A 24201-nucleotide genomic window follows, 5' to 3' on the forward strand; every position below is an offset into this window, starting at 1 on the left:
AATTTTTGACCTCAAAATGTCACAAAAAACGTCATAGTATAGTAAGGCGTCAAAATCGGACAAAAAAAGTCAAAATTTTTTTTGACCTCAAAATGTCATAAAAAACGTCATAGTATAGTATGGCGTTTTTTTCGGGCAAAAAAAAGTCAAAAAATTTTTTGACCTCAAAATGTCATAAAAAACGTCATAGTATAGTATGGCGTTTTTTTGGGGCAAAAAAAGTCAAAAATTTTTTTGACCTCAAAATGTCATAAAAAACGTCATAGTATAGTAAGGCGTCAAAATCGGAATAAAAAAGTCAAAAAATTTTTTTACCTCAAAATGTCATAAAAAACGTCATAGTATAGTATGGCGTTTTTTTCGGGCAAAAAAAGTCAAAAAAATTTTTGACCTCAAAATGTCATAAAAAACATCATAGTATAGTATGGTGTTTTTTTCGGGCAAAAAAAGTCAAAATTGTTTTTGACCTCAAAATGTCATAAAAAACGTCATAGTATAGTATGGCGTTTTTTTCGAGCAAAAAAACGCAAAATTTTTTTTGACCTCAAAATGTCATAAAAAACATCATAGTATAGTAAGGCGTCAAAATCGGACAAAAAAAGTCAAAATTGTTTTTGACCTCAAAATGTCATAAAAAAACGTCATAGTATAGTATGGCGTTTTTTTCGGGTAAAAAAACGCAAAATTTTTTTTGACCTCAAAATGTCATAAAAAACGTCATAGTATAGTAAGGCGTCAAAATCGGCCAAAAAAAGTCATACTTTAGAATGGCCTCAAAATGTCATAAAAACATCATAGTATAGTAAGGTGTCAAAAGAGGCCAAAAAAAGTAATATTTTAGTAAGACCTCAAAATGTCATAAAAAAACGTCATATTATAGTAAGGCTTCAAAATCGACCAAAAAAAGTCATACTTTAGAACTGCCTCAAAATGTTAAATACTTGAGTAGATTAAGTATGTAGGAGAAACACCCACTAATACCTCCATTTCCTGTGTTTTGGCGAAGGGTCAACTTTGTGGTGCCACCCCGCCCACACCGTGTACCTTTGATGAAAGCTTTTGATAACTTTTACTCATCATTGTCTTCTGAACCATGACAAAAATTTCAAATGTATCAGATTATGTTCTCTCCTCTCTTCTGCTCTTCTCCACAGAGAAGCACAGCAGTATACAGCAACAGAAAAGACATGGGCCCCTCCCAGCAGGGGGAACTATGAGTGTATCATCAAATGAGCATATAATTCAGTTGAGAGTTTGAGGGTCATCCTGACTGTAAAGTTTGTTCAACATTGGATGAAGTATGTGTGAGATACAGCCACAAATACATCTATTTCCTGTGTGTTGGCGCCATGGGTAGACCGTGCAACCCACATTAAAAACATTTGATAACTTTTTGTCCCTAATGTCTTCTGAGTAATCTGACCAAAATTCAGCGCAATCGGACAATTCCCCTAGGAGGAGTTCGTCAAAGTACAGCGAGTGGGAAAGGCAAAATCGTGCAATTTTTCCAAAATGGCCGACTTCCTGTACATCGTGGAATTTTTCTCCAAGAGGCTTTTTTCCTCGCCTCGACGTGATGCACCTGTGTACCGAATTTCAAGGCCAGATGTATCTTACGGTGAATATTTTCACACTCTAGGGGGCGCTGTAGAGCCGTTTGGCTGCGCCCAGTTGCACGGACAGTGTCAAACAAGAATTTTCGTCAGGGGACAATTTGGGGAAAAGTTTGGTGACTTTTTGAGCACGTTCAGGGGGTCAAATTAGCCGACAAAGTGGCAGAAGAAAAATAAAAGAGGAGAAGAATAATAATCCCTTCAGTTACAATACGGCTTCGCACGAATTCACAAATTTTGTGAATTGTGGCCCTAAATAAAAAATAGGAAGACTAAACAGACTGGAGCTACAGCTTTAACTGGCATTTCCAGCCTCTGCGACAGAAGGTCGAGGAAACATTAACAGATGGTTGTGCTGTCAAACATATATATAAGATCTTAAAACATAAAAAAAAGAGCTATTTCAGGCTCACCCATCAGCCTTGTTGAAGACTGTAAATAGCACAAACTGCCAACAGTGATGCCATTATATTACATATCATTCCCTAATGATGTGACACATGGTGCCCTTTAATGAGCCCATGGGGGAAATCACTCCGAGGTAGGACAGCAATGATGTACTGTACATAGTAGTACTGTACATAGTATATTTTCAGTAGCATGCGCATCTAGGCTTTGTTTGGTTTTCTAAAAACATATTTGTATCATGAAAAATAAGAACATGGAGGAGGATATAACTGGAAAAAAAAGATGTGTATTATTTAAAAAAACATTTTTTTAGCGGCCACATCAACACCCACATCTTCAGTTTAAAGAGCAAAATGAATTTTATTTTTCGCAGTCTTATCAATACATTTCATTCACTTGACTGATAACTGTTAATAACCTTATAAATCTACTTCATATCATACTGCAGTTAATATGTTAGGCCTACTGTATCTACAGCAGAAATCCTTTACATGTTTATTTCTCTGTATGAGTTACACAGCTGTCCACAATGCAGGTGTTTAAGTAATAAGTTTCAATGCTCTTTAGTGTAACACATCACACTTAATTCTTAATCTGCATGTGACAAATGAATTTAATAATCTTAGAAACAAACTGGAAGAAAAACACTTAAAATTAACATTAATTTTCAGTGGCTAACTGTAGTGTAAATAATTTGAAATGACAGCGACTTCTGGTTGGCATCCACCAGTGGCTGCGTGTAACTGACAGCCACATCAAACAATGGATAAGGTTTTATTACAAAAGCTATGTGAATCCTATTTAAGTGACAATACATCTGTCTAAATTGTGAAATTTTGTGCTATGTGGTTACTTGTGAAATAATTAACTCCTCATGGCAGTTGTGTGGCTACAAAGAAATCATCCTAGGAACATGTTCTCTGAAGGTCGGAGGCTGCCTGACTGGAATAGCTGCAGAACTGAAAGAGGATAAGTGGCGACGTGGCCTTTTCCCTTTGAATACTTATTCACTTAACTCATCACTAATGGGCTCATGGAGATAGGACGCACAGCTGAGCCACTGGCTGTAAATAGGCTTTCACAACTTAACAAAACACAAATAAGTACAGTACAGTACAGTACAAACACACTCAAACATACACAGTATGCCCACACAAATGCTCAGACACCCTCACATCCATTTCTGTGCAAATGCAATAGTTCAAAGAATTTTTGTGCAAATTCAAGGATATAATACACATACTAAGGACACTCCCTTACACCGATTTATTTATGTGTGATGTGTGTAAATCTATTGAAGTGGAGAATCTGTTATCCCTGAAAAGAAAGTTTTGTTTCAGTGTATGTGTTGCCAGACAAAGGTGAAGGGAAGCAAATAGCTGCCCTGTAGAATCAGTAAGGATAGTAAAAGCAGCCATATCCTCATCCTGACTGGACCACACTGTTCATATATGATCACACCAGGAGAAAAGAAAGAAAATGCACCAACCTCCTCATTCTATTTCCACTCCAACCCCCTGCAGACATCTTCCTCCTCTGAAGAAAAAGCAATCAAGCTGAAAACAGTCCTCCTGCAAGCCAGCCAGCAGGGGCCAAGCTAGTCCTTTCTCTTAGCTCCCATCATTCCCCCCTTGTGGGAGCGGCTGAGGGGAGATGGACACCTAATTTCCCTGCTCCTGTGGAGAAGGCTAAAGGCAGTATTTGGGAGTTCGATGACTAGTTGAGGCCCTCTCTCGTCAGTTCTCCACGTTGGCCCTGAGTGTGCGAGGTCTGACTCTTTGATGCAGCCGGTAGTCCTGGCTGGCCGCCCTCCGCAGGGGGGCCGGAGAGCCGAGCTGAGGGTTGGTGAGGCCCAGTGTCTGAGTCTTGACGGCTCGTGGCAGCGCCCTGCTGCAGCTCACAGAGCGCCTGTCTTCAACGCCCGACTGGGACTCGAGCTGAGCCTCGCACAGCTCCAGCAGTGATACTACCTGCTCCCTCAGCACCAGGGTTTTGAACCTCCGAGCCGCCAGGAAGAAAAAGGCTTCCACAAATGCTTGTAGTCCCATCCCTGAAAAACAAAGTGCGGTTTAGGTTAGTAAAAAGACACTGGAAACTGTTTCCTTGTTTCCATTGCTTGTGCTAAGCTAAGTTAACTGGTTCCTGTCTCTAGCCTTTTATTTAACAGACATGAGAGTGATATTGATATTTTCATCTAACTCATCTAAAGCAGAAATAAAGATCTGTCTGTCAGCAGGATGTATAAAGGGAGTTCTCAGTTTATATAAGCGGCCACATTGATTTTCTCATATCTGTCATATATATCAAAAATACATTCGAGATAAATGAAAAACTAAATATGACCTTTTTAATCACCTACTTAAAAACATATATCTAAAATCACTGCATGCATGCCCATGCCTGTAGACAGCAGAGTTTTGATCTCTCCTGAAATAGAAATTTAACAACATCTTCACTTATTCACTAAACTTATTTGGGATGATGTATATTAAAATATAGTAACAAAACATTAATTATTGATAATTGGTAATTTCATCATTTTAGGTCAGAGTGACTAAAGATCAAAGAATTAATAAAAACAAACTGTCATAGCAAACAGCTTGAGATGAGCGGGAGCCCAATTTACAGACAAAGGTTTCTTCAGTATCTTTGACTGAAGCCACTGTTATTCTCAGCCGAGGAGAGGAAGACAAATGAGCAGAAAACCAAGGAATTCATGAAGTGAAAAAAATTAATAAGAAGCCAATTCACACTGGACTAACATGGTGAAAGTTTGTAGGTCATCTGCTGTGGAGTTATTAAAATAGTTACTGATTACAAGAAGAATCTGGCACAAAAAAGCATTTACATAAATTCTCCCATGTGTCATTTTAAGACTTTGTCACATATCCAAAAAAAGAAAAAAAAAAAAAAAAGCTTATTCTACATTCAGCCCACAACCTCTTCAGCACAGGCCCTTCCATCCTGGTCCATGTGATCTCCATCCATCCGCTCCGCCTCACAAACATTCCTCACAAGGTGCAATGTCTGAATAATTCATGTCTGATAGTCTCTTCACTGTCACATTGTGATCTCAGCTCATTTCAATTATGGGAGCACAGTGTCAGAGGGAAACCGACAAAGAATGACAAGCAATTATCTCCAAGCACATTATTTGCTCCAAGTCTCAAGGATACTCGGCTCTCTGTCCTCTACATGTTGTTTCTTTGTGAGGGTTCTGTTTGAGTATGCATTTATGTCAGGGATGCACCGATTGTGAAATTCTGGGCCGATACCGATGTTTAAAATAACAACGTGGCCAGTGGCCGATGTTTTTTCTTTTTGTTATTTATCTCTTTTGTGCCACAGAAACTATTTTAAATAGTTCAGTTTTTTATTTTTATTTTAACAGCTCTTCATCATACTATGCTTGAATGAGCACAAATTCAATCAGACAAATTTATGAAAAAAAACCTTTAATGTCAATTTTTAGTTGACATTTAAGATAACCTTAATTCACATGACAAGTTTTTTTCTGGAAAATAACCTTCCACAGCCCTCTTGGACTGCTAACTAATCGATGAAAAGAATTTTTCAGTACTTACATTGCCCAATAAAAAATATTTTCAGTGAAAAATAAAAATACATCAACTGTAAATGTAAAAACAATTGGAAAATAAATAAATTATATTATTATGTAATTAATAAATACAAACATAAATTAGGCTATCTTTCACCTTGTGCATTTTTTATGCAGAACTCACAGGCTGGAACATGGGGCATCTTTATAAAACAAAATTGGCCTCTAAGGCAAATAGCCACAACATCCGTGATGCTGCGCTGGCTAAAAACACCATCATGGACCGCCAGTTGCAGAGTGTGTGCCATGCAGCCAAAACTAGCCAGACCACTATCCGTCATAGCTTTCGTCATATTCCTAGCATTATCATTAGGTTTCTCCTGAGCACAGCGTTCATACGACATGTAAATCAACGGCCACTGCCATCGGTAAATGTCATTTTTATTTGCTGATGGCCGTTAATGAGGCGAACATCGATACCGATGTTCAGCCGATGCATCGGTGCATCCCTAATTTATGTGTGTGCATTACCTGCTTCTCTGGAATCAGGCATCGTTCCTGACCAACGACGCGTAATGTCTATGTAGAGGATGTCCACTGAGGCCATAGTGAAGTTACTGTTGCTCAGTTTACAGGTCCTATAAAAAAAAAAAAAAAAAAAAAATCAGAAGATCTTAGATGTCTGTCATGATGTTTACAGTCCGACTGACATTAGCAGGGCACTTTTCACCAGTAAATGTTTCTTTAGAAGTTGCATGACAAGAATAAATGTTCGTTAGATGTAAGTTAGATAAGTAGGAGACTTTAGCAGGAAAGCCAGCGTGGGTTGTAACTACTGTCTGGCTCAGTAGGACCAGACAATAGTAAACTAGGAGCCTATGAAACGAAGTTGATGTTAATGCTCTGCATAAAGATTTGTTTGGCTGCATGAAAACAAGTTTTCTATCTACGTAGTTGGAGAAATGACAGTATCCCATCAAATTAATGCAATGATAAAGGGCACTGAATATAAATCCATCTCTTTGGTTTTAAATTTTTTTCTCAAAGGAGAGCACAGTCTAATGTAATTCAACATAGCCGATCTGCTATAATGTCCATTTTTATGATGCTTATACTGTTAAGTTTTTCTTGACACTGACATTGAGGTGTTATTATAACTTCAGGAACCATGAACAAAAAACATCAATCTCACTCAAAGAAAAAAGATGCAATTGTTGTTCATACCATACTAGTATTGATATGTATAACACAATGTTCTGGCTCTACCAGAAAGCTGTATTTTTTAGATTTACCAGAATCTTTTTCAGATCTATTAAAGTACACTGGTCAAACTCATACATATCCCACTTGGTATGTGGATAGACTATTTGTACCTGATGAAGGTTCGGAAGGCAGTGGGGCCCAGACGCATGTTGCCCTTGACCCCAAGGAAGCGTATGAAGAGAGCTGCGATTCGCTCCACCAGCCGCAGATAGTTGAACTGTTTGGTGTACTTGGGGTAGACCTGCTTCAGACACAGAGAGGGTAGAGCTCCTTCATCTGGGCTCCTCTCTTGTGTCTCCGCCTCCATGGGAATCTCCTCCCTGTGTTCAAAACCACCAGCCTTCGGTTGGGACCTTATGTTGTAGAATAATGGGAAAGGAAAACAGATTATTAAAGACCTGAGCCTGGCCTTCAGGCTCTGCAAGACAGAAGCACAAGACAAGGCCAACCCAGAGAGCTTTTGTCAAAGTTACAGATAGCCAAGCACAGAGGTAGATAAATGCACCAAGCTTTTTACTTGAGTCTGCACTTACAGCCTAGCTGCAAGTGGAAGAATAATATTGCATGAAGGACAAATAACTCTTTTAACTCCCTCATCTCACAGCCTCTGCACAGCCTTTTCACTGTCAGTGCTTACATCCACAGTGTCTACCTGCATCAGTAGCAAGATACATCTGTCATATATATTATGTATATTGAGTTCAGAATTTAAAATTGAGAAATCAGTTTTGTATTCTTATGAAGAGAAAGTTGATGCTTCTCACTAAATTTGGAAACTTAAGTAAAACAAAGCCCAGAAAGGAAGCTTGCTTTTGTTGGAAGCGGCACTGCGACTCACAAAATACAGCATACCCAGGTGATGCCTCTTGAAAAGCCACAGTGGATCTCTGCAGCTGCTTTAGTCAATGTACAGCATTCGTCTGTGAAAGCCTGCGCTTGCATTAAGACCTATATTGCCAATTCCACTGGAGTGACTGATGATAGATAAATTGTGCCTTTGATGCCCTGAATGAGGCAGAAAAAAGTGCTTATGTTAGTTACTTAATTTGGCCAAAAGACATCCATCGACCATAGATTCAATTCATCAGTCTCCCATGTCACGAAGGTGGTCAGGAGGCACAAAGAGGCGGGACATCCATGCAAATAGGGAAGCACAAATTGGTTTCCAAATATATATAATAAAAAAGGGCTTTTCAAATATTTTATGAGATGGGAGATACATTCAGCATGCTAGGATAGGCATGTAGGCTACACATAATATGCCTTGGTGAGAAAAATAAAAGAAAACCAAAGTAAGGTTTTTGGTTTATCTTTATTTGATACGATTAATATTCCACAGGGTACCTCTGATATTACCTTTTATGGTTGTGCACAACAAGCTCCCAGGGAAAAAACTGTTGGCTGTGGGGCAATTTTAGCATAACAGCTACAGTCATGTGATGCTCACTGGCTCAAAATTACACGTGTGACTGGTTACAACAGTACAATTTTATACCTATTTCAGGTCACAATTCATTTATTTGACCTTTGCCCTCTGCACAACCTGCTCATCTCTTGTCACCGGCTAATGTGCTCCTCCCGAGAGATTTGGTAGTACTCATACAAAATGAATGGGATCCAGAAGCTAGCTTAACATCTCCCCCTCTCTCCTAGTTCTGTTGTGCTTGCTACTGCACGACACAACAAATTACACCATTATACTTATTGGTACACAGAGTCCAGTGACCTCAAATAATTCCTCTCATAATTCCTCTCATCAATTATTTGACCTCAAATAATTCCTCTGGGCAGAGGTCTCATCAAGCGCGATAAGTGAAAAATACCTGTGTGGGTGTACAGGGCCTTTAAGGCTAACTCCAATGGTCAACATGTGGGCATGAAGATACATAAGCAACAAAGAGAAATACACAAAGGTACTTCCACGTCAAGGGGATTCAGTACTGCTGACTTTTATGAGGCAGTTTCTTTCTCCATGAATTAGTAAGCAGTGTGAATGGCACTGAGAGAGCACTGCTGAATGTTTAATAGAATCAATCACCCCTCGGCAGCAAGAAGGACACCACCCACATCTATTTAGACAGGACAGGCTCGGCTAAAAACGGACACATCTTCGACAGAAGCTGACAGCCAAACAGACAGCGAAGGCAACGTCTACAAATATTCCCAGCAGACGGAGAAAACAAAATGATGAAGGCAAAGCAAGAGGGTAAAAGGTGAAGAATGGCAGGTTATTAAAAAGACATTCAGAGGCTTGGTGCCAAATGTTAGTTGAGTGTACGTGAGGAGGATTATGCCTAATTCAGCTGTCATTAACCTGCATAAGTGTTATTTCTGGTCTTCTGATGAGTAGATCTTCAAAGCTATTGAACACAGTCAAAAGTCTTAAAAGGTGCCAGACGTGTCAATGAAAAGAAATCTAAGTGTCTGCACACTTATCTCCATTTCAGAAATCAGAATTTATTATCTTAACTTTTCTCAAAGCATGAGTCATAAAAGATACACAGAGGGAATAATCTCCCACAGGTAACAATAAACTTTTTGTATGTGCTCAAGATTTATATTAAAAAAAAGAAAACTTTCTCACTTGTTTATATCTACTCACCCACAACAATTAGAAAACTTAAACTGGGCCTTATGAGCATTTAATGCAAAGCTTTCTCAGTGAAAGAATGCAAACATTTCTCAGCTTTAAAAGCGTACTGTTTACCTTTAGTTACCTTAGACTGCACTCAATCCACTTTATATCTTTTTTGTGCAGATGATACGTTTGTACCCCACTTTAAGGTGTGCCAGTGAATATCAGCATTTTGTTCCCCCACACACACACACACACACACACACACACACACACACACACACACACACACACACACACACACACACACACACACACACACACACACACACACACACACACACACACACCTCATAATGGCTCATAAATCACCCTCAGAGACATTGTATAAAAGAATTAATGAGCTGGGTGCAAGAAGTACATGTCTGAGAGTAACTGATACAATCACACCCTCCTTCTCATAATTTCCCATTTATCTTTTTCCCCTTTTCTCCAAAATGCCACTTTTGCCCCCTTTGTTCTGCCATTTTAAATTTACTTATCTTTCGTACTTATGCTCTCACTCCGTCTCCTTTAAATAGCAACACCATTTTTTTCCACTCAGCCGTACCTTTGTATTGTGTGCCTGGTCAGTTCTCATCTCTTTATCACTTCATTTTGTCGAGTGAAATTCATATGGGGTGAATTCGGTCTAAACTCTGCGTTCTAAGTGACTGAATACCATCCATCCCACCGACAGAACAGCTGTCAGGGATCACAACACAGTTATATTTACTTACTAGTAGACCATCTGTGCTGTAAACAAATTACTTAACCTCCTGTAACAATATTGGGAACACTTTGGTTGTGCTCTGTTAATGATTCTGAAAGTTTGCAGGAAAAAGGAAAACAAATCAGCCCTTCCCTATTAAAAACATGTCAACTGAATCTAAATCTGGGCATGTGAGTGGCAGCTTAAATCATGTTTTAATAAAAGCTATAATCCACTGGCGTCTCTGAGATTTTAGTCGTGATAGCATGGCATCAAAACTCTTCAAATGCCAATCAAAAGACTGTCTGGTTGTAAAATGGTTACCCAGTTCTCATCTCCTTTGCTCATTTCCCTTAATCAGGCTCATTTCTCTCCTTGATCAGCAGGCCAATTTTCAGACACGCTTGCATCAGTTGTGGATATTGGATGCAGGAGATTTTAGTGTCCATTTCCACGTATACTGCCGCATCGTTCTACACAAAAGGCTTAATTTTAAAATGGATAAAAATCAACACAGCATTCAATGTAGCAAAAATGAGCATTTCCCATCAGACAAACATGCATGTACGCTGCATGTGCCTTTTGTGCCCAGGCAAACACACAGAGAAGAAACTGTGGAGGTGAATGATTAATGAGTTTCTATTTAGCGGAAGTGTTATTGGCTGCAGCAATGATTACATTTTTCGGAGCATATCCAATCTTATGGCTAATTTAATAAACATTAGCACTAGCTAGTTGGGACATAATTAGCATATCTCCCCCCTCAACTACAAGACTCAGTCACTATCTCCACAGCTGACAGCACACTTCCCTGCAATCACAACCTGACATGAATACTAAATCTTTGTGTTTAGGGTGTTTTTTTTTTTTTTAAATTGTGCTGAACAATTTAACATTTTAAATTTAACATTTATTATATACATAACTAACGGAGATGTCTGGGTCTTTGGTCTTTTCAATATTAGAGTCTTTGTATGTGATATGTACACAGGGAGGTTCAGCTATTCATTTACCTTTAGTCTGGGTCCTACCACGCTTATAAGAGAGGATGGTTTACAGCTAACTTGTTGCTAATCAATTAGAATATTATTTAGCAGCTGAGCACTGACTGTCTAATCATTAGCTTCACTCTACTTAAGTAGCTTAGAGATCCAGATCTCTAACCACACTATACACCTGCACCTCATTAACTGACTTCTGTTACATGGTATTCCATCTCGTTATTGTCCTTCAGCACCATTTGTTGTTACTGTTGGTCTCTACTCAAGATTTTTATCCCTCTCCATTAAGCTTATAGCTTATTCCAAACCCTTCCACCGTGTTTAATGGCATGGCACCTTTCTACAAACCTAAAGAAATCTGCTAGTCATTATAATTTCCTTCACAGTATAAACCCTGTCCTTGTTGGTGTCACTACAAGCGGTGCTACACTTTTATAGAAGCACTGAATTATATCATATTAAAGATCAATGAACTTGTTTCTTTCATGATGCACCCCGCCTCAGTCTGGACTTAAGCCTCTTTTCACCACATGACTGCAGATTACAGATACTCTCACACTGAGGTATTTTATAAAGATATTCTTCCACTATTTAATTGGCTTTAGGAGGCTTAAAATCTGGAGATAAAGTGTCAATGTGTGTCTACAGTTGGACGTATGTACACACAATGAAATGAGCCACATAATTTACAACACAATTGGTTGTCAGAAGCTGAAAGAGCATTGTATATGTGGGAAATTTCTGGGCAGTGTTAGAACTAATATCTGACCACATAAAAGCTACAGATTGACAATAGAACAATCATTACTTCCTTAAACTGACAACATACAGGTCAAAAATCACACCAAGAGCCCATTTGTAAAACATAATATTCACAGTGCCGTAAACTGTGTCGGGCTGCAACTAACACATATTTTCAGTTATTTTCTTAAATAACTTATTAATTTTTTGGTCTATAAAATATTAGAAAACACTGATAAATTCCTGTCACTAAAACTGTATCTTGTACAGACAGATACAAAGGTTTTGAGCAACGCCCTGCTAACTCAGGGCCTAAGGTTCAAGTAAACATAAAAAGTCTGAGGGACATTAGATTAAGGGATTGGGGGTTTCTAAAAATCTCTAGATAAGAATTAAAAATTAGACGAAAAAATCTGAATTTTGAATGTGTATACTGTGTCACACTGTAGTGTAATTCATCCATGGACAAGTACAAGAAGTGATTCTGCTGATACAAGCTAGACGAAAATACAGCAATGCAGGAGGAGCGAGGATTAAACATATTATAGGCGGATTATATCAATATGTTACTGGCCATGAATACAATAGTTAAGTGGGTATTATCCCAGAGAAGATATCCCTCTCACTTGCGGAACAAAGCAGATCAAATATCTGATAGAGAAGATAATCTGTGGAGGAGGCAAGAAAGAAGCGAGTGAGGGGGAGAAGAAGTGAGAGAAAGAGCGAGAAACAGGCAAGAAATGAAGATGTGGTAGAACAGAAACAGTAAATCCTCTTGTCACAGAAGAAAAACAGATTGAGAAGAGGAAAAAAAAACACAAGCCCTAATGGTAGAGGAGATTTATTGCCAGGCACCACACAGGGCCAGTCAGCCAGAGAGATTGAGCCACCAGACTTGTACAGTAATGTGTGAATTTCCACTACGGCTCAGCTGAATTTAATTTTTCCATTTAACAGGCTTATGGAGAGCTGTTGAGTGGTGCAGAGCCAGGCTCTTAGGAGGGATGGGCAGAGTAAGGTATCATGTCCTTAAAAGTGGACTCTTAAGACCAGCAGAGAAAGAGGGGAGGATGTAAGAACTCCAACTTCAAACTGAGCGTTTACTGTATAGCTAATGTGGGTGTGTGTCTGTGTGTGTATTTACATTGAAGGTTTCTTGTGGCCAGGGTCCATAAGGCGCAGAGTGTCCCTGATCACACCCACTTTGACCTCTGCATCCACAGGACTGGGAACATATTCAAAAACACCTGGTGCTACCTGGAGAAAACACAAACCTTTATTATAGCACTGATAATAATAAAGATACCATGATAACATTGATGTAAACATTCACTTTTACCTCCTGTTCGTGTTCTATCCTCATACTAGGGTTGGAGTTGACCTCTAGTAAAACTGGCTTCAGGTTCTTCATCAGCAGGATGTCAAAACCTAATATCTGAGACACAAAAAATATCCTTAATAACACATATTATATATATATATATATATATATATATATATATATATATATATGTGTGTGTGTGTGTGTGTGTTAGAATATATACACATATGCCAGAATATATATACAAAAAGCCATTCACAAAAATCTGAAAATTGACTGAATTCTGCTTACAGCAGCAGTCTATGATGTCTGTGCGGTTAGATTTGACTAAGTTATGACTTGTGTGGTGTCAATCAGATGACAGGTGAAGGTGCGGGGGAAAAGGGGAGGAGAGGGAGGGGGAATATTACTGCAGAAATCCATGTGTTTTCACATCTTTTCCGACCCATTTACACACCAACTGATTACATTCTACTCTTAACAGTGTTAGGCATTACCCACCTGGAAGCATGTGGGTCCTGGTTTGCCAGGTGGTATATCAGCCTGATAATAGACTTTAAGTTCAGGCCCCACGGCAATGACAGTCTTGATGACAAGAGCGATGATGTCCGACCACACCTTCTTGATGTCTACTCCTTTAGCTGCCAGCCTGTAGAGCACGCTAGACAGAGTGCGCTTGCTGCCGGTGCTCTGGCTGTCTGAGTGGACAAAGTTGCCACTGTGGACGTTGAGGGAGTAGTTTGTCAGGTGCATGAAGACATGGCTCAGATTCTTCTGGCTTGGCTCCTGCACAGTCAGAGTAAGAGTGATTTTAATTTTGTGTATGCCATAAAAATACAACTACATGTTTCATGGCATCAAAGCAAATCAACAGCTTCAAAGCTGCCAACATCGTGCATACCTGGTAGGGCTCGGTGCAAAAGCGTGTCAGGCCTTCCTTGGCAATGTAGATCTCCAATGGCTCCAGAGACTTTATCAGTACATAGAGGCGAATATCAAACTTGAGCTTGTCAATGAGTAATGGCTTCTGGATGTACTCCTGGACTACGGCCTGTTTGGCCTGTGAACCCGTCATGAGCTTTAGGTCACTGGGGTCACGGATGAGGTAGATGCCGTCCCCCTGAGAGCCCCCGTCTGGCTTGACAATGAAGGTGGGATTCACTGTGATATCGTTCTCCTTCACCATGCGAATCTACAGCAGATGTGGGTGCGAGAAAGGATAAGGTTAAGAAGTTTATAATATGGGTTGTTGTGAAGTTTGGAAAGGTGTCAAAGCAGACATGAACCCCTTAACAATTTATCATAAAACTAATTACAGCAGACACAGATTGGCAAGAGAGGAGAATAACATGACAACAAAAATTATGGCTACCCTGATTCCAGAGTTGAACCTTTGATGAGTCCTTTACTATGTGATATGGTTAAAAAAAAATCTTAAAAAATTTTACTTCTAGCTGTACTGTGTCCATATAAACCAGACCAAAGCTTTATCTACTCTTCATTTTGCACAAGTCCAATAATACACTGCATACATTAACTTGGGATTTCTTTCGACTTAAACCGTTTTGCCTGCTGAAAACTAAACTGGAAATAAAACAGTGATATTCTGGTGCCCCCTGCTGGACATTATATATAACTGCAACATAAAAATTTCCTTAAATCAGAACCATTGCTAATGACCATCTGCCAATGCCATTACATCACCAATTAAGATCATTCATCAGTCAAAACTGAAAACCGCTCACTGATATTATTACTGATAACAGGAATTTAAATTTAACTGCTACTTGTCAAAAGCAGTTTCACTGTTGATTGTGGTGGAAAAAATATCAAATATTGTGGCATTTTTCTAAATAAAAGCACACACACACCATTTCTGTGATTAGATATGACAATAAACGTGAATGTTGCACGTTACTCTGCTGACTGACAGAAATCTTTATCTACCTAAAATGACATGGAAACAAAAATTGGATAACAACAAAACACATTATTTTAAATGCTTTCTTCCTAAATTATCTAAATCTGGATTTCACTGTCAGTTCATTTATGGCATGTGCAGCTCATTCCTCCCCTGTTCTCTTCGCCGCTCTTCTTCCCTCTTATGTGTTGACTCTCACCCAAAACTGTATTTCCTTCTCAGAATTCAACCATGTGTTAAGGAGTGCCACACTACTATAAAGGGTAGTATGCTTAAGTGTGTTACAGTCTGTCTTTTCCCCTCAAGGAAAGCAAGTAATGAAGCGAGCACAAGAAACAAGCATTAAACAGGCCATACTATTAAGATCACTACTGTTGCAACGTAGCACAGTGGGGGCCCATGTTCTGCTACATATTGCACAGAAATACAGAAAAGCAATGATTCACTTCAGTTAATACAAAGAAAAACCCCACTGTTATCACATCCAGTATTATAATGTTTTTGTGTTACGCAGCTATACCTGTGTGGAGAACTGCTGGTACTCCTCAGGCAGGATCCAGGAACGGGGATAGAAGTTGTACTCTTCTGGGAACAGCTCCTGCATAGTCCGCACTGCCCGACTCAGGTTGATCTTCCTCAGCATTTCAATCATGCCTGCAATGCACAAAGCACCGTTTAAGAGATACAACTGAAAACTTGCACTTGGAAATCAGAAACAGCTTAAATTATGTTCTTGTGTTGCTGGTACTGTGAATGAAGCTAGTTTTAATGTAGCCAGATAGATGCTATAGAAGAACTTCCTGACATCAAGAAAGTTTCTATGCTGAAAAGGCAGACACGGCCTTATAAAAGGATATAACTCAATATAACACAAGGATTATATAGTGAAAGATGAGTGCAAGCCAGGAGTAGATCTGGATGTACATTTCTTACTAATACAATAATCTCTGGAGTCTCTAAAGTAATGATTATTGACACGGCATGAAAAGGTTAGCATTGTAGCAATGAGGATCAGTAGGTCTTTAACTAAATCCCTCCTGTTGTGATTACAAAATACTGAGTATACATGTGCACATGAAGTACTGAGCTGCAATCAAGCCACTTACAGTTCAACAAGCATTAACCTAAAGTGCTCCATGTGAACAGAAGGTTGTAGGAGAGGAGAGAGGCAGGAGCTGTGAAATACCTGGGAACTTGTTCACCTGCCCTGAGACGATATTTTCATTATCGTGGAAGGAAACGCCATGCCAGTAGATATCACAGGCCGTTCGTCTTCCCAGAGGAAACTGAAGATACATAAAGAGAAGAGTGAAAAAAGAGGAAATTAAAGATGATCTGCAAAAACAGAGAATGATAAGAACAATTAATTCAGAAATTCATCTGTAAATGACAACAAACGGCTTAATCTATTAGTATGATTAAGGGCACTGGTAGGGCGCTTGTCCTTCTGGTGATCCTAGAGTTCAAGGATAATCTTGCCTAAAGATGGTAGGTGGTGCGTGTTCTGTTGTGATGAGCTGGGAAAGAGGAGAGGAAGTGATACTATAAAAGGATTTAAAGAGCCACTAAATCCTACTGGCACAAGGCACAGCTTTTGTCCTCTACACCTCTACCCCTGCCCACACTCACATACTCCAAACCACCAGGATAAGATACTGCACTCATACTGCGATAACCGAGCTCCACTCAATGAAAAGACTCACAATAGTACAATTTTCAGTTTTTCATGTTTGGACATTGAGTGTTTGAATTTTGACTTAATTACCAAACTCGTATCAAAGAAGAGACAAACATCCTATCAAAAAATGTCTTTTTTTTTTAACAAAACCTAAAGAGTTCCAGAACTGTTTGGACCCCTGGCTAGTACAAGAGCAGCTATTAGGCCAGCTGTTGTATCTCACTTCTCTCCATCAACGTACAATCAGCTTTTTATCAACTGGAACTCTCTGTAGAAATTTAATTGACTGCTGAGGCCTGGTACTGGAGATTTTCTGCCTCCGTTCAAGACGTTTCAACTTTTTTCACAAACGGGGTTGATGTTCTATTTACACACTGCATGAGTCAGGGTCATAATTTTGGTCTAAACATGTCTCAATACAACAGGGGACGTCTTCAGTATGTGGATACAGCTACTGTTAATAGGAAATATTAACCCTGTTATGCCAGGGAACCTTTCTGTTTTCTTCTTACATGTGAATAAGAGACTCAACACCATAAAAAAAACATTATCTTGACTGTGATCCCATCCATGACTTGACTGTGAGGTCATCCATGTGCACTATAAAGAAGAGAGGTGTCCAAACAAGAAACGAACATGGAATTACAATTCAGGGCTCAGAATATGCTATTTACTGTCTTTCTGTATTATTTTTATAGTCTGTGTGGGCACTCCTCATCCTTATAACCTGCTGTAACAGGCCTGGATAATTTATTCATTAGGACGCACTCCCTGATTTCCACCCACCTCATGGTCAATATATTAAAACTTGCTCTCATCTGAGATTCAAAAGACCAACACTGAGCTGGAAAGAATTATGTCACGGAGTCTATCTTTACAATATTATGAATCTATATCAAGTTGCACTGGAGGGTCAGCAGTATATTGTCACCACTGCTAAATTCTACCCTGACGTGACCCACACCACTGCCCAGCTACACGACAGACCTGTGACAAAATTACATCTCATTAATGAGTTAGAACGAGAGCGTGTGAAAACAGGGAAACCCTGCTCCACAGCCAAGACCTGCTATAAATACTGCAAGAGAGATGCCGGCATGTAACTGTCTAATCGCATCAGGGAAGGAGGTCAAATTTATCTGAGTGGTTTCTAAGTGATCAGGCCCAAAAATACCCATTTTGTGTGTGTATGGGAAGATACAGGATAACATTACAGATATAGACATAGGTCCGCGTTCCAGCCATTGTTGTGGACCTAATTACGTGTGGTTTATTTTCCGAGCCAGTTTTCGAACGAAAGTGCTTTGCTCACTAAAGCTATGTATCTCATCTCAGCTACTATATAAAAAAAAAACAGCCACTGGAAGGATATTTTAAGTCCCATCCAATCAGTCATGCCTCCAGTTAACAGAATTTATCATTTCAGTTATAATTTCAGAAGCCTCTAGGTGACAGGGCTTTTTAAAATTAATATGCTTTTATTCAAAATGTCAGCTCAGTCTGTTGGATTCTAATCAAAACACCAAGCCCATGATTAAATGCACGGTTATTAGTCTCATTTTCTGAAGTTGTCACTCAGACCCTCGGGCTTGCCATTCTCTCTCTGCCTCAAAGAGGACTAAAAGTTTATTGGATTAGAGAAGCTTAAGGCTGATCATTTCCCACTGTTTAAGAGAATGCCATATGCTGAAAATCAGTTGACAGCTGTCTCTCAGCCCAGAGGGTACTGCAGATGTACATAGTAATTTGGATATAAATTGACCTTAAAGCCAAAATGTACAGCTCATCGGTCACTAAAATGTCCTCATAAACTGTATCTAGCACCCCATGTTGTGAACCTAATTAACTGAGTGTGTTCCAACTCGTTAAAGGGATTTTTGTTAATCAATGTTCATTTCATAATTGATAAAACAAAAAGAGCAAGGCTTCTGGAGTTTCAACCCCTCCAAAGATGTTGACAGGTACTTTCAAAATGACACAGGATCTATAGCACCCTGGACTTTGTTGGGGGTGGATCATGTGGACAAAGCATGGTAATGTATAGTCCTTCTGTCTACCGTTTCCGATACCAGACCTGGAGGGTTTAAGTGTCACTGCGTGGTCATTGGTGATAAGTAGAGTCTTTACTTCACCTGTCTCATCACATTGCCGTCTTTACTTCTCATGCATAATGGAGACCATGATAATAATGGCTGATTGAAGGCATTAATGGCATCACATTCAAACTGACCAGATGGTGTTTGTGGTTTGGAGTAAGAAGAACTGGATCAATTAGCCCTCTCATAAATCTTTTAAAGTTGCTTTTCATGTGGAATAACTTTTATCCACAGCCATCCTCCATAACTATATAGATTAGAGGCAACCAAACTGTCATTGTCAGCTTGTACTTCTAGTTTTTCAAGTTTAGCACACTTGAAATCAAATTCCTGGCACACGACTAACAACACATTTATAAAGTTGCAGCCTCAACGTGCTTATGATTAGCTTGACTATAAATTAATGTTCAATTACATTTGTCCGCACTGTTTTAATGGCAGGAGGAATTCATCAGCTTGTTATATTCAAACAAGCAGAAATAATCTCACATCTCTGGAAATCCATATTTTTACTTAGTCCATAAACAAATTAAATGGGTTGTCTAACTGCAGGAAAGCTGTGCACAGCTGTTAAAAACTTGTCTTTACAAGAGCAATTTTTGCATAAAATTGAGAATTCATGTTCAAGAACACAAAACTTTCTTACAAACACTCCCACACAGACAGAAAGTTAGGTCCCAACTCAAAATATAAAGCTTTGTGATTCACATTTTGTCACAGACACTGCCTCTTACACAATTTCTGATTTTGAACAGCAAAGAGAAGAAACACACGGGCAAACTATTACATAATCTAGTCTGAAGCGCTATTCAGACAAAATTGGTTTTCCAAGGGGAGGCAGGCAATTAGATTGATTTTTAACTTCATCTTAATCATCAGTTACAGTAACAAATAGGAGCAGTTAAGATTTTAGTGTCATTTACTGTTACTAACTCAAAGTTACCTGAAGTTGGAGTAGTGCTGCGCAGATTTATATCCTTAAAAACCTTAAAATAGGAAATGTGCCTTTTCTTACAGTTTTCCCTCAGCACTAAGAAAATCCTGATAGCCTTTGTTTATGTATAACCTCTCCAACCCTAATCCAGCTCATCAAACCCACTGGCCTTTCGTTAAACATCAAGAGGACAAATGATAAGGGAATAAGTTTGAGTTTAATCAGGCAAAAGAAGGTAATTACTTGAAGGGCAATAACCGTCTTGACTTTTGTCTTCAGTGGCCTATAGCTTACTTACACAAAGCTTATGTTCATGTAACGTTCAGCGTATTATTATAACTGTTAAACACTATTCAGGCCCAACAGGTATTAAAACTGAGAATTGTGCCACTGAGAGTCATGCATATGCAGGCTGAAGTCACCACTGAAAACACCCTGAATCAAAGAGGACAGACTACATCCCTAAGGGTGCCTGCTGTTGTGTTCAGCTCATTATGAATGCATACTCATTACACATACCTAAGCTGGTTGTCATCCAAATGAAACACTGGTGCACTGAGCAGCTTGTATCAGGGATCCTCTCTAGATAAAGATGTGCACTGCTGCTTAGTTAAACCAGTACCCTAGAGTTTCATAGGAATTAAATCTGCACAGCACATGGGTGAAAAGTTCTCCAAGACAAACAGCAAAAGAAAAAGAAAAAAGATCAAATAAAAACTCTCATATAGCTCACCTCTTTCCACTTTAACTGCTTGATGCTTAACTTCAGTGCCTCCAAGGAGGTTTTGGCTTTGGATGTATCCACCGTCACTGGTCTTCTCTTCCGTGCAAGTTTGAATCCGTCCTCACGACGTGTCTCTTGAATGTTTTTGGATGCATGGATGGTCACATAGTTCCCATTAGTCTCTGTCTTGCCCTGCAGTATCTTTCCAGTCCCTTTGATGTGAAGTGTCCGCTCATGCCCCAGTCTATTCAAGTTTTCCCCAGCGGGAGCAGAAACGACAGACCCATGCAAAGACAGGTCTGACATGTGTTTGCCACAAGAGTTCTTGTCATCTTTCCCTTGCTTACCACGACTTTTACCTCTATGTTTACAAGTGATGGAGGTGTTGGATGCATCTTTCTCAGCTGTGGTGATGCTGGAAGGGTCTGGTGAGATTGAAGCAGGAGGAGACGACGCTAACAGCTGCTCCTCGGTGTCCGCACCCTCTTTCTCTGCATCCTCGCCAAATGGTTTCATTTGCTCGAGATGAACCTTGACTTTTACATAATGATCACTCATTATGCGAAAAGCTACGGGTGACGCTGCTGGGCAGGGCACGGTTGTACCACAGAGTGCAATAATCCGACGCCGGCGAGCTAACGTTATTCTGAAATAATGTAGCACGCATTGCTAGCTTAAATGGCTAATGAAAGAGTAAAAGCCATCTGCCTTCAGCCTGTCATTCCCCGAACAGAGTGAGTGAGCAGACCGCGGAGATATGCCCACAGTCCGCAACATTAACTAGCTAACCGGGTGACATCTCAGGCTACATAGCTAACGCTAGCTAATGCCGCTAGCCAGCTGGAAAATACTAATTTAATGACCGACTTCAAACGGCTAGCGGCTCTCGCAAGCTGGCGTTGACTTGACCTAGCTGCTAGTGGCAGACGGCACTTGTAGCCGACACCGGAGCTAGCTGCTTGAAAATAGCTAAACCTGGCGTTTGCCTGTCAAACTTCATTTAGCTAACACACGGTTCTGAGCCGCGGGGGTAAAAAACCTTTAACTCATGACAGACTTTACCTAACGGTCAACGTTATGTACTTTTCTAGCACCGGCCGGCGATACCAGTGTGCCCGCAGCCCTCGGTTGTGTGTGTGTTATCTGGCGCTGTGTTGTTAAGCAGCAGCAGGAGGTAGACCAGCCCACCGCCCAGCCTCCATCTGCTTTGAACCCAGCTGATGCTGCCTTTTGAGCTCCTCGTACCTCCTACTATTGACTTTATGACTTATCGCCCATCAACATTAAATAGAACCAAGGCTCTGATTATGTTTCTCTGACTATAAATGTAAATCAGTATTTGATTTTTCTAAGCAAATGTGTTTTGCAGTTGTTTTGCATTCATTGAAAAAAAACAAAACAAAAAAAACAAAAACAAAAGAAAAGACGGCAGTCAGAAAGTAATCACAGCAATGGTACACAAAGCCGACTGCAGTGATGTCTATGAATTCATCTCTTGATTTTAAACGTGCATTTTAACACTGAAATCCTCCCAACCCGCACTGTTTGCCTGTTCAGTTGGTACCTGCTAACTAGTAATATTTATTTCCGACAGTACCTGAAGGCAATATGGGAATGCCATGTTTCAGTGTCACCCTCATAGAGCTAACAATACTTCACTGCTCTACCATATAAACTTGCTGAAAAATAAATCTCATCCCTTGGTGTATTTCTTAAACATTATTCAGTTTGCCAAAATGTTCATCGGCTGCTTGAATTAAACGTACCTAAGTAGGTGGTTTATTTGGGCTTTGAGAAACTTCTCAAAACAGTAGTTACAAAGTGCATTACAGAAGAGAGAAAAGAAAGGGAAAATAGAAGAAACCGACAATTATATAAGCATGAACACAAAGTCTATAAACTACCGTGTGTAAAGTTGAAAGAAAAAGAAAATACATAAGTTTTAAAATGCTTTTTAATAATATCAATAATGATAAATTATATTCCAAAGAGAGGAAAAGTAGTAGTAGTAGTAGAAAAGAGGCAAACAGCTGGCACAAGTTTACACTCACTGAACACTACTGAACGATCAAAAACACATTCATTAAAAACTTTGTACCTCTGTTGTCACCGGTTAAATCTAAACAGGCACATTCAAACAGACACAGTCTGTAAATCTGATATCAGTTCAATATATTGAAACTGACTGATCTAACCATTCATTGTGACAGTGTCTGGATCAGCTTCTCCCAAGAGAAAACTACATTTTTTACAACAAAATAAATTATGAAAATAGAACACCTTTATATGTGCTGCTAAGGGCAATTTTAAGATGATTTCTCATACTAATACAGTTGCATGCTGACAAATCATTTGTGTGTGTGTGTGTGTGTGTGTTTGGAATACTGAACCAACTACACAGAACAGAATCTTCTCTCCATGACAACAGTAAGAAATTGTTCTCCTACCTGAAGGACAAACCAGAGACACACATTTGCAGATCACATTTCTGCAACAAGATGTCTTCAGAAAAAGACAGTTAAATCTATTAAGGATGAGTGGAACAAATTCCACACCATATGGAGTCAAAAGTTTGCTGGAGTGTTTGTCCAGGGCAACACTCATAGCACAGCCAGACAACCTTCCAAAATTTCTGTTTACACACATTGACAAAATTACTCAATTCAGGGATGAAGACTCAAGAGATATCAAGGAGGTCGCCTATCGGTATCAAGAGCAGTGGGGTAAGTCAGAGTGGTATTTTGATTTAGCAGAAGAAGTGACTAAGATTTAATATACAGCAAATTGCAAATACAGGCCAATGATCTTCAGGTACAGGTTAATATCATACGGTTAAGGATCTCCAGAGTCAACCCCTCAATTAAAACATTTACTAATTCATCAGCATGGACAAACAAAGACAGACTCATGTAGTCAATAGTTTCATGCTATTTCTTATTCAGCATGATTATTATTAAATTGGTTTGAACTGGTTTGAATTAGGGAATTTACCTGCAATCAGATGACCCCAGATGTTCATGAAGTCATGAATATACCTTTTCTCAGTCTGTCTTTGTGGTCATCTTAGCTGAGTGGATTTGTGATGAGATGATAATAGCGATGTTTTTAAACATTTTTTAACTGACCTTTGTAGAGAATCTCTTCTTGCAAGAAAAGAGTAAAAGGACCCCAAAGGTAGCCTCAGAGGAATCTCAATCACCCACATCCAGTGTGTCCAGTACAACCCCTTCATCCTACACCACATCCTGTGAGGCAAGAGAGAGGGCATGTAGACTGTCTTCAGTCAAGATTCAGAGTCAGTGGGAGAGTGTGGGTCCAGAAGCTGAAGAGAATTCTGCCCCAAGTAAAGCAATACCAGTACCACCACCACCACCACCACCACCTGGAGAGAGAGTTAAGACATGTCAAGTTTCACCAGTTGGGATTCCCTCTCAAAAGGTAAAAAAAACGACACTGCCCTCTGTACGGCCAGTACTGCCACCTACCCCACAGAAAGCTCCTCCAAAAGTGTCAAAAAAGGTACAGGGACAAAAATCTCCCAAAGGACGTGGCAGTGGTGCACATAAATGCCGTGTGCTTGATCATGATAAGCTCAAAGAAGGGTCTACAGTTCACA

General features: G+C 39.6%; 1 protein-coding gene across 1 annotated transcript; it reads right to left on the reverse strand.

Moving 5' to 3' along the window:
* Positions 1 to 2395: 2395 nt before the first annotated feature.
* Positions 2396 to 21699, reverse strand: ttll11 (tubulin tyrosine ligase-like family, member 11). Its single transcript, XM_041058146.1, has 10 exons — positions 20595 to 21699; positions 16340 to 16439; positions 15674 to 15807; positions 14134 to 14424; positions 13734 to 14018; positions 13251 to 13346; positions 13056 to 13168; positions 6954 to 7196; positions 6112 to 6218; positions 2396 to 4071 (listed from the first exon to the last, which is right to left on the reverse strand). Exons 1-10 carry the CDS (start codon positions 21141 to 21143, stop codon positions 3758 to 3760), a joined length of 2232 nt encoding a protein of 743 aa, XP_040914080.1. The 5' UTR covers positions 21144 to 21699; the 3' UTR covers positions 2396 to 3757.
* Positions 21700 to 24201: the final 2502 nt, after the last annotated feature.

This window comes from Toxotes jaculatrix, chromosome 16 (assembly GCF_017976425.1).
Source record: "Toxotes jaculatrix isolate fToxJac2 chromosome 16, fToxJac2.pri, whole genome shotgun sequence".
Classification (NCBI taxonomy): Eukaryota; Metazoa; Chordata; class Actinopteri; family Toxotidae; genus Toxotes; species Toxotes jaculatrix.

Coding starts and splice junctions, on each gene's coding strand:
- ttll11 (XM_041058146.1), bottom strand. CDS start 21,143: ATGAGTGATCATTATGTAAAAGTCAAGGTTCATCTCGAGCAAATGAAA. Junction 15,808..16,339: donor GCAGGTGAACAAGTTCCCAG/GTATTTCACAGC, acceptor TGTGCATTGCAG/GCATGATTGAAATGCTGAGG. Junction 14,019..14,133: donor TTTGCACCGAGCCCTACCAG/GTATGCACGATG, acceptor CTGACTGTGCAG/GAGCCAAGCCAGAAGAATCT.